General features: G+C 52.1%; 1 protein-coding gene across 4 annotated transcripts in view; it reads right to left on the bottom strand.

The window, feature by feature from the left end:
- Window positions 1-11,075, bottom strand: part of LOC120374717 (dnaJ homolog subfamily B member 2-like) — a 99,461-nt gene that overhangs the window by 56,488 nt on the left and 31,898 nt on the right. For 3 of the 4 annotated variants that reach the window (XM_039494823.1, XM_039494820.1, XM_039494821.1), the window contains exon 8: window positions 6,570-7,252. The exons of the other annotated variant lie outside the window; for it this stretch is intronic. In XM_039494823.1, the coding sequence (XP_039350757.1) occupies window positions 7,029-7,252 (224 nt within the window). In that variant the 3' untranslated portion in view covers window positions 6,570-7,028. Of the gene's footprint in view, window positions 1-6,569; window positions 7,253-11,075 lie in introns of those variants that run through there. 4 annotated transcript variants of the gene reach the window in all.

Below are 11,075 nucleotides of genomic sequence, written 5' to 3'. Positions count from 1 at the left end.
TTAGGGATCTGGGGCAAAATCAGTACTTGGTCCTGCTAGTGAAGGCAGGGGCTGGACTCAATGACCTTTCGAGGTCCCTTCCGGTTCTAGGAGATAGGTTATCTCCTATTATTATTAATTATTATTATGATCTTCCAGATTTTATTCTGTTATTAATTATCAGTTCAACCAATTTGGCAGATACAGATGTAAGGCTTTTACAGGTCACCACAGAGCCTTTTTAAATATGGATATGACATTTGCTTCCTTCCACTCTTCTGTCTGTAGTGAGTGTAACCAGGTGTACTGGGCCTTGCAGGCGCGAGCTCGCAGTGTTACCCGCTCCAGGAGCTCCGGAGCAGACCAGGGCCATGGGAATGGCAGAGGCACTTGCTGGGAGGGAGGAAGTGGTCCTGGGTAAGAGTTAGTGTCTGTGGGGGAGAACCCAGGCTACTGGCAGGACCATCCGGGCCTGGTTACTTGTTGCTTTTTAAATTAGAAATTTGTTCCAGCCCCTCTTCTTCCATCATCAACCCTGGCCTCTGATTCCCTGTTCTGTTCATTCCCTCTGGGGCACCAGGCACTGGCTGCTGTCAGAAGACAGGACCCTGGGCTGGATGGACCTTTGGTCTGACCCAGTCTGGCCGTTCTGATATTCTTATGTTCTTATCTGTCTCTAGATGCGCCTTGCCTTTGTTACCAAGAAAGAGCAGGCCCAGGGCAGGAGTCTCCCCAGCACCCTTGGTGGTGAAGACTGATGCAAAGCAAATCTTCTAGCTTCTCCGCAGAGCCCTTATCGCTTTTTCGATAGTCCCTTAGCCCTTGGTGCGCCAGCGGCCCTACTGAGTCATCTGCAGGATTCCTGCTTCTAACGTACTGAAAGAATCGGTTTGGTTTTTGTACCTTTAGCCATTTGCTCTTAAAACTCCATTCTGGCTTTTTTTTCCCTCTTATTCTTGCCTGCTGTCATTTCTGCTCCTCGTGTCAGCTTCACTAGGGTCAGATTTTCACATACTGAAGAATTTCTGTTTGAGTCAAATAGCCTCTTGGTTGCCTTTTAGCCAAAACGGTTACGCTTTGGCGTCCTGGTTCGCTTTGTGCTCAGCGCTCTGTGTGCCTGCTGAGACTCCACAGGTATTTTTGTAAGGAGCATTCAAGCCACCTCTATGAATGTTACTTCCTTTACTTTTAGCTTTAGCGCCATTTTGATTAACCTTCTGAATGTATTTATCTCCCTTTCTAGAGCCGTGTCACTGGGGGATGTGACCAAGTGGGACTGTTCTTAATGTTTCCTCGGAATACTGTGTGGGTGCCTCAGTTTCCCCTATGCATTTCTTAAGTCTCTAGGGGGTGAGATTGTTGCAGAGCAAAGGCCCAGTGCCCATAAATGGCCGACACTCTGTCTCCTGGCAGCTAATGACCCAGGCCCTTCCCCCCTGCAAGGGGATGCTAAAGATGGGGGAGAACAAAGGAATCAGGTGACCTCCTGGCCCGGGAAAGGAACAAAGCCCAGAGGAGGAGAGGCTGGAGGGGGAGTCAATTTGGAGCTGGCTGGGGACGAGGAGTGAGTGCAGACGTGGGGGTCTGGCTCGCTGCCCCCCCCAGAATGGACCCGGCTGAGAGGTCCTGTTCTCTGTACCTACAAGCTCTGTTTCAGACCCTGTTCCTGTCATCGAAAAAACCTCTGTGTTACTGGCTGGCTGAGAATCACGTCTGACTGTGCAGTGGGGGTGCAGGACCCTGTGGCCCCCCCAGGACCCCGCCTGGGTGGACTCGCTGGGGGAAGCGCACGGAGGGGCAGAGGATGCTGAATGCTCCAAGGTCAGACCCAGGAGTTGAAGCCGTGTGAGCTTCTTGCCCTGCAGACAGGCTGCTCCGAGGGAGAGGAGGCTCCCCAGAGTCCTGCCTGGCTTGGTGAGGAGCAGCTCCAGGGCATCGCCTGGGGACTCCGTGACAGGGGGGTACTTACCTCCCTCTAGGATTTGAACCTCCTCATACCGTGGTCACTAGTACTCAGTGGCTCACCTTCCTGTTGCTTCTGAATTAGCTCCTGGGTGTTACAACTGTCGAGAAGAGCCTCTCCTCTTGTGTGCTCTAGATTAACGACCTGCTCCAAGAAGCAAATCACTTAAATGTTGAGACGTTATTTCTCTAAACTCTGCCCAGTTGTGCCATCTGGCCAGTTTATATGAGGTAGTTAAAGTCTCCCATTGTCGTTTTGTTGGATTTTGTTGCATCTTTGATCCCTCTCAGTATTGGGCACTCCATTTCCCCCCTTGAGCTGGAGACCACTGGTATAAATCCACTAGTTTATTCCTACAGCTTTGGGTTTGTCACCACATAGATTCAATTGCGTGGTCTTTTCCACTCCAAATGTATCCCTTATGCATCAGTGGACTCTCCTTCCTGTACAGGTTATAACCAGGTGTTACTATATCCCACCGGTCTGGGTCATTCCCCCATGGTTCTGTAATGCCTATTGTTATAGCAGGGTCCTCGCCCATTCTCAAGCATTCCTGGTCACTTATTTTTTGCTTTTCAACTTCTTGCATATGTACAGAGATACATAAGTCATTTTTATGACGGACCAGGTGCCTGTTCTGATTAAACTGTTTGATCCGACATCCTACTGATTTTGCAGAATTGGCCTCTATACTTTTCTAATGTCCCTGCTCTAGTTATGTTGTAATTTACACCCTGTCCATCACTAGGTTCGTAGATATCATTATATTAGACACCTTTAACAGCTGTCTTTCCAATTTCATAGAATCCTAGGACTTAGAGAGGATCATCTAGTCCAGTCCTCTGCACTCAAGGCAGGACTAAGTATTATCTAGACCAGTGCTTCTCAAAGTGGTGGTCCGTGGACCGGGGCCGGTCCGTGAGTCATCGGCTGCCGGTCCGCGGCGAGTTTCCTCATAAGAGCGTCAAATAGGATAATAATATGGCACCGGTCCCTGGAACATTGGGAAAAAAATTGCCGGTCCCCCACATCAGATAGCTTGAGAAGCACTGACCTAGCCCATCCCTGGCAGGTGTGTGTCCAACCTGCTCTTAACAATCCCCAGTGATGGAGATTCCACCACCTCCCTGGGCCATTTATTCCAGAGCTTAACCACCCCGACAGGACGTGTTTCCTAATGTCCAACCTAAACCGCCCTTGCTGCAGTTTAAGCCCATTGCTTCTTGTCCTGGCCTCAGAGGTTAAGAACAATTCTTCTCCCTCCTCCTTGTAACAACCTTTTATGTACTTGAAACTGTTCTCAGGTCCCTCTCAGGCTTCTCTTCTCCAGACTAAACAAACCCGATTGATTCAATCTCCCCTCATAGCTCATGTTTTCTAGACCTTTCATCGTTGCTCTTCTCTGGACTTTCTCCACTTTGTCCACTTCTTTCCTGAAATGTGGTGCCCAGAACTGGACACAATACTCCAGTTGAGGCCTAATCAGCGTGGCGTAGAGCGGAAGAATGACTTGTGTCTTGCGTACAACACTCCTGCTGATACAGCCCAGAATGATGTTTGCTTTTTTTTGCAACAGCATAACACCGTTGACTCGTATTTAGCTTGTGATCCACTCTGACCCCCAGATCCTTTCCGCAGTTCTCCTTCCTAGGCCGTCATTGCCCAGTTTGTGTGTGTGCAGCTGATTGTTCCTCCCTGAGTAGAGCACTTTGCTTTTGTCCTTATTGAATTTCATCCTATTTACATCAGACCATTTCTCCAGTTTGTTCAGATCATTTTGAATTTTAATCCTGTTCTCCAAAGCACTTGCAACCCCTCTCAGCTTGGTAGTGTCTGCAAACTCTCTGTGCCATTATCTAAATCACTGATGAAGATATTGAACAGAACCGGACCCAGAACTGAGCTCTGTGGGACTCCACTGGCTATGCCCTCCCAACCTGACTGTGAACCACTGATAACAACTCTCTGGGAACGGTTTTCCAACCAGTTTTGCACCCACCTTATAGTAGCTCCATCTAGGTTGTATTTCCCTAGGTTGTTTATGAAAAGGTCATGTGAGACAGTGTCAAAAGCCTTACTAAAGTCAAGATATACCACGTCTACCGCTCCCTCCCACAAGGCTTGTTACCCTGTCTAAGCAAGATATTAGGTTGGTTTGACACGATTTGTTTTTGACAAATCCCTGCTGACTGTTACTTATCACCTCATTATCTTCTAGAGGTTTGCAAATTGTTTGCTTAATGATTTGCCCCATTAACTTTGCATGTTCAGAAGTTAAGCTGACTGGTCTGCAATTCCCCGGTTTGTTAAGGTGACTGGTCTGCAATTCCCCGGGTTGTTAAGGTGACTGGTCTGCAATTCCCCTGGTTGTTAAGGTGACTGGTCTGCAATTCCCCGGGTTGTTAAGGTGACTGGTCTGCAATTCCCCGGGTTGTTAAGGTGACTGGTCCGCAATTCCCCGGGTTGTTAAGGTGACTGGTCTGCAATTCCCCGGGTTGTTAAGGTGACTGGTCTGCAATTCCCCGGGTTGTTAAGGTGACTGGTCTGCAATTCCCTGGGTTGTTAAGGTGACTGGTCAGCAATTCCCCGGGTTGTTAAGCTGACTGGTCTGCAATTCCCCTGTTTGTTAAGGTGACTTGTCTGTAATTCCCCGGTTTGTTAAGGTGACTTGTCTGTAATTCCCCAGTTTGTTAAGGTGACTGGTCTGCAATTCCCCGGTTTGTTAAGGTGACTGGTCTGTAATTCCCCGGTTTATTAAGGTGACTGGTCTGCAATTCCCCGGGTTGTTAAGGTGACTGGTCTGCAATTCCCTGGGTTGTTAAGGTGACTGGTCTGTAATTCCCCGGGTTGTTAAGGTGACTGGTCTGTAATTCCCCGGGTTGTTAAGGTGACTGGTCCGTAATTCCCCGGGTTGTTAAGGTGACTGGTCTGCAATTCCCCGGGTTGTTAAGGTGACTGGTCTGTAATTCCCCGGGTTGTTAAGGTGACTGGTCTGCAATTCCCTGGGTTGTTAAGGTGACTGGTCTGTAATTCCCCGGGTTGTTAAGGTGACTGGTCTGTAATTCCCCGGGTTGTTAAGGTGACTGGTCCGTAATTCCCCGGGTTGTTAAGGTGACTGGTCCGTAATTCCCCGGGTTGTTAAGGTGACTGGTCTGCAATTCCCTGGGTTGTTAAGGTGACTGGTCTGAAATTCCCCGGGTTGTTAAGGTAACTGGTCTGTAATTCCCCGGGTTGTTAAGGTGACTGGTCTGCAATTCCCTGGGTTGTTAAGGTGACTGGTCTGTAATTCCCCGGGTTGTTAAGGTAACTGGTCTGCAATTCCCTGGGTTGTTAAAGTGACTGGTCTGCAATTCCCCGGTTTGTTAAGCTGACTGGTCTGCAATTCCCCGGGTTGTTAAGGTGACTTGTCTGTAATTCCCCAGTTTGTTAAGGTGACTGGTCTGCAGTTCCCCGGGTTGTTAAGGTGACTGGTCTGCAATTCCCCGGGTTGTTAAGGTGACTGGTCTGCAATTCCCCGGGTTGTTAAGGTGACTGGTCTGTAATTCCCCGGGTTGTTAAGGTGACTGGTCTGTAATTCCCCGGTTTGTTAAAGTGACTGGTCTGTAATTCCCCGGGTTGTTAAGGTGACTGGTCTGTAATTCCCCGGGTTGTTAAGGTGACTGGTCTGTAATTCCCCGGGTTGTTAAGGTGACTGGTCTGTAATTCCCCGGGTTGTTAAGGTGACTGGTCTGCAATTCCCCGGGTTGTTAAGGTGACTGGTCTGTAATTCCCCGGGTTGTTAAGGTGACTGGTCTGCAATTCCCCGGGTTGTTAAGGTGACTGGTCTGTAATTCCCCGGGTTGTTAAGGTGACTGGTCTGCAATTCCCCGGGTTGTTAAGCTGACTGGTCTGTAATTCCCTGGTTTGTCCTTATTTCCCTTTTTATAGATGGGCCCTCGATTTGCCCTTTCCGGTCTGCCGGAATCTCTCCCACTCTCCTGTCCAGTGCCCTCAGATCCCCTGTTTGCAGCAGAGCATCTCCGAGACTGTTCCCACCGCAGTGCTCACCCCAGCCACCTTGGCATTCAGGTCAGAGCTGCCTTTGGCACAAGGTGTGTGCCTGTTTTATCCCCAAAGCCTGCCAGGCCGGAAGCCACCTGCCTGTGGCTACATAAAGGCAGTGGGTGTGGGGAGCAGGGGAGGGTGTTGCCACACTCCATACAGGGCCTCAGGGCTGAGCTGCCTAACACTTGCCCTCACACAGTTGTACTTTTCCCAAAATAACCCCGGCTGCCTTGTGCACGCGCCTCCCTTCCCCTTCCCTGGGCACCCCTCAAAGAGAGCCAAAGCCGAGCCCCGAGCCACAGCGGTCAGGGGGCTGCTACCTCCTGACAGCACCGGGGGAGCCGGGGCTCTCTGGGCTCTTACACGCCCCCGTCACCTTCGTGCCTGAGCAGCGAGCAGGACCCATTTCCTCCTGTGTGTGATGGGAGTAGCAGCCGTGGACGATCCTTGAGCTGCAAACAGCCCCCACCAGACTGGACCCCTAGAGGCCAGACGGGTCCTCGGCTGAGAGACAGCTCTGCCCCGTCCTTGTCGAAGCAGCTGCTTGCTGGCCGACTCTTCAGAGAATGACAAAGACAGAGGCTGAGAGCTCTGGGCCCAGCTGTATTGAACAGCTCCTCGCCTGCTGGCCAGTGCCATCTGGAAACCTTCATAGCAGATCTCCCCAGCCCGGGGGAAAGTGATTCTGGGAGTCGCTGGGACTAAGGGACAAGACACAGAGATTGCTTCTGCCTGAGAACCTGCTTCTCTCATCCTGGGGCCAACTGGTGACATCAGGGAGCCGACTTGTTCCGCTGGACACCTGACTCCATTCTCAGTTCTACACAGGCGCTGACTTGTATCCAGAAGCCGTCGCATCCCACCCGTAGCCGTCCTGTTCTCAGCAGCTCGCTCATTCCAGCCAGGCGCCGGCTCCTACCTGGCAGCTGACTTCTTCCACTCAGCAGCTGCTTCCTTGTGTCTCACTCCTGCAGACCTGCCACTCTTCACTCCCAGCACATGCCTCCTTCCCCAGCCTGGGCCTCTCTTCTCTAGCAAACAACTAATTCCGCCCAGCCTGCGGCTCGGAGCGGAGAGTCGACTCGGCCCTAGCATGGGACTCTTTCTTCTCCGTGTGGGATTCTTGCCTCCCCACTGGTGACTCGGACTCAGGAGCTGACTTGTATCTGGCATGCGTCTTGTTACGCCCAGAATGCACCTCCCGAGGCCCAGCATGAGATTCGTTCCCTGCTGCTGCTCTGCTGCTTGTCTCGTCAACAGCCACATCTGCAAGAAATGACCCTCATCAGCATCTGTAGAAGAGACAACTCAGGCACCTCTCCAGCTACAGCGCAGCTGCCAGGAGCCTGGGCTCAGCCCCCCCAGCACCCCCCTGAGACGAGTCCTTGGGCCAGTACCTGGGGGCCCAGCTGTAAACCCCCATCCCCCACTGGGCCACCAGCTAGGACGGTAACCGAGGGCCAGGCTCACCCGGCAGCTGGGCCTTCTCTCAGCACTAAGGACCCTGGGTGGCCTTAAGGCCCTTATCCCACCGGCGGGCGAGTGTAGAGGATGGTACAAGGGGACCTGGTCAAGAGCAGACGGGTCCAGAGGGACTTAGCTAGTGGCAGCTGGATCTGGGGGACTTGGTCAGTGGTGGGAGGGGCCAAGGGGACTTGGTCACGGGCAGCTGGGTCCCGGTGGGCTCAGAGAGAAGCCGCGGGACCCGAGTGCCAGTGAGCACAGGCAGCTGGGCTCTGACAGCTTCACTCAGGCTCAGGACAGCACGGTCTGGGATGGCCTCTGTCAGGGAGACAGCTGTTCCAGGGGCATCGCGGCTAGCACACTCGGGCTGTGCATCGTGCATGCTCTGTCCTCTACCGTTTTTCTGATTCTTTAAATAAACAAGGAAATTACAAGTAGCAAACGAGGGTGGCTGCACCATTAGCCTGACAACTGGTGCTTGGAATTCAGAGGGAGGGTGGCGTAGAGGGGAAGCTCAGAGCTCTCTGAATAGCCTTTACAAGTATCACCTCCCCAGCTGGCCATGCAGGGGCTCCTCTGTTTGCAGCTCTCTCCTGTTGTGAAAATCCATTAAAGGAGGGTTCCCGAGGCAGCTGCAGCCAGAGTTCTCGGCCGTGCGGCTGTAATGAAGCTGAGCAGAGCTGGGCTCAGCGCCAGTGGAGATGTGTATGGAGGTGGACCCCTCAGCTCGGTGCTGATCTCAGACGGAGTGCAGGTTAGAACCCGCCCAGGACGGCCTGTAGCCCTGAGGGGATGGTGAGGGAGTTCTGCAAGAGCGTTCTCCTGCCTCCAAAGGGTTCCCAGAGGGAATGGGCACCTCGTCGCTCTGGATGGCATTAGTAGCTGACACTGCACTATAGCATGTAACTAATGTCCTGTACAGTCCGAGACACCGCAGATGCAGCACAGCGTGCAGAGGGGCTGATTCGTGCTCACTTCCACGGTGTCAGGCCGGAGTTACACCAGTGAAACGAGACCCACTCGGAGTCTTCACGCTTGGCTTGATTTTTACATCTCAGTGAGATCTAGAAAGCCAAAGGTGGGGAACTCCATTGGGCATGTTCAAGGTCTGAGTGTTTAAATTTTGAATATGTTTATTATGGAAACATCTGTTAAAATGGGTCCCCCTGTAGAAAGTCTGGCAATGCCAGCTCCCAAATCCCCTTAGCTCTGCCCTCCCGTACTCAGGCCTCACCTCCCAAAATCATGAAACAGCCATTTGCTTGCACATGGTACATCTTCAGCATCCACAGCGTCCTGCACTACACTGTCCCACACAGGCCAGCAACCCACCCTGTTCGTGCCGCCTGCTGGGCCAGAGAGCAGCTTCCATTTCACCCTCCTTTGGGAAGGCAGCAACACCAGCATATTGAGCTCTAGTCTTTGTAACACCCCAAAGATCAATCCAGCTCCCTCCCACCTCCTTAATGCACCTCCATCATGCCAGTCATTCAGTGAGTTCCCGGCCTTAACGGCACACAATGGCCAGGCTTCCTATTGCCACCCTTACTTTGCGCTGTCTTCAGAGCTGAGCAGCCAGAGCTGTTGACCAGACACCCAGCTCTGAAGGCAGCGCCCTGCCAGCAGCAGCACAGAAGTGAGGGTGTCAATACCTCACCATGCCACCCTCACTTCCGCGTTGCTGCCTTCAGAGCTGGGCGGCCGGAGACCGGCGGCTGCTGACTGAGGGCCCAGCTCTGCAGGCAGCAGCGCAGAAGTGAGGGTGGCAATCCCATCCCAGGCCATCCTTACTTCTGCACTGCTGCTGGTGCCGGCTCTGCCTTCAGAGCTGGGCTCCCAGCCAGCAGCCGCCGCTCTCCAGCAGCCCAGCTCTGAAGACAGCCGCCGCCGCAGCAGCAGTGCAGAAGTGAGGGTAGCAGTACCGCAACCCCCCCTGCAATAACCTTGTGCCCCCTCCACACAACTCCTTTGTGGGTCAGGGCCCCTGAATTACAACACGGTGACATTTCAGATTTAAATCGCTAAAATTGTGAAATTTACAATTTTTTTAATCCTCTGACCATGTAATTGACCAACATGGACCGTGAATTTGGCAGGGCCCTAGTTACAACCCTAATGATGGCTTCAGTCCTCTGTACTGCGCCAGGATGGAGAGACGGGTTGGAAGGGGGGGGTGATTTTCCCTTAGGACAGTGAAGTTCTGTTTTGTCCCCAGTTGCTGGCTGACCTCTGGGAGGTCACAGGCAGGCTATTAATGAGCTCTGATCAGTGGGTGTTTTCCTTTCCTTTATTCACGTGTTCCTTAGCCACTGGACTGAGGGATGTGCTAAGGAAAACAAACAGCCTCCCCAAGGGTTTTAAACAGTCTGACTAAAAATCCCCTCCCCTCTCAACTGTCCAACTCTCGCTCCTTCCTCTGGTCATCACAGAGTCTTCCACTCTAGGGTGTCAATTTCTAATTCGAAATTAAGAGGGTAAGGGAAAAAATCCCTCTCAGGCTGCCCAAAAAAGCCAAAAGGCAGAAGTGTAAACTTGAGACATTCCTCGCAGGTCACAGAATCATAGAAGATTAGGGTTGGAAGGGACCTCAGGAGGGATCTAGTCCAACCCCTGCTCAAAGCAGGACCAGACCCAACTAAATCATCCCAGCCAGGGCTTTGTCAAGCCGGGCCTTAAACACCTCTAAGGAAGGAGATTCCACCACCTCCCTAGGGAACCCATTCCAGTGCTTCACCACCCTCCTAGTGAAATAGTGTTTCCCAATATCCAACCTAGACCTCCCCCACTGCAACTTGAGATCATTGCTCCTTGTTCTGTCATCTGCCACCACTGAGAACAGCCGAGCTCCATCCTCTTTGAAACCCCCTTCAGGTAGTTGAAAGCAGCTATCAAATCCCCCCTCACTCTTCCCTTCTGCAGACTAAACAATCCCAGTTCCCTCAGCCTCTCCTCATAAGTCATGTGCTCCAGCCCCCTAATCATTTTCGTTGCCCTCCGCTGGACTCTTTCCAGTTTATCCACATCCCTTCTGCAGTGGGGAGACCAAAACTAGATGCAATACTCCAGGTGTGGCCTCACCAGTGCTGAATAGAGGGGAATGATCACGTCCCTCGATCTGCTGGCAATGCCCCTACTTATACAGCCCAATATGCTGTTGGCCTTCTTGGCAACAAGGGCACACTGCTGACTCATATCCAGCTTCTCGTCCACTGTAACCCCTAGGTCCTTTTCTGCAGAACTGCTGCCTAGCCACTCGGTCCCTAGTCTGTAGCAGTGCATGGGATTCTTCCGTCCTAAGGGCAGGATTCTGCACTTGTCCTTGTTGAACCTCATCAGGTTTCTTTTGGCCCAATCCTCTAATTTGTCTAGGTCCCTCTGTATCCTATCCCTACCCTCCAGCGTATCTACCACTCCTCCCAGTTTAGTGTCATCTGCAAACTTGCTGAGGGTGCAGTCCATGCCATCCTCCAGATCATTAATGAAGATATTGAACAAAACCGGCCCCAGGACCGACCCTTGGGGCACTTTGCTTGATACCGGCTGCCAACTAGCCATGGAGCCATTGATCACTACTCGTTGAGCCCGACAATCTAGCCAGCTTTCTATCCACCTTATAGTCCAGTCA

Source organism: Mauremys reevesii, linkage group 11 (genome assembly GCF_016161935.1).
Source record: "Mauremys reevesii isolate NIE-2019 linkage group 11, ASM1616193v1, whole genome shotgun sequence".
Taxonomy (NCBI): Eukaryota; Metazoa; Chordata; order Testudines; family Geoemydidae; genus Mauremys; species Mauremys reevesii.
This window is presented reverse-complemented; position numbering and strand designations above follow the sequence as displayed.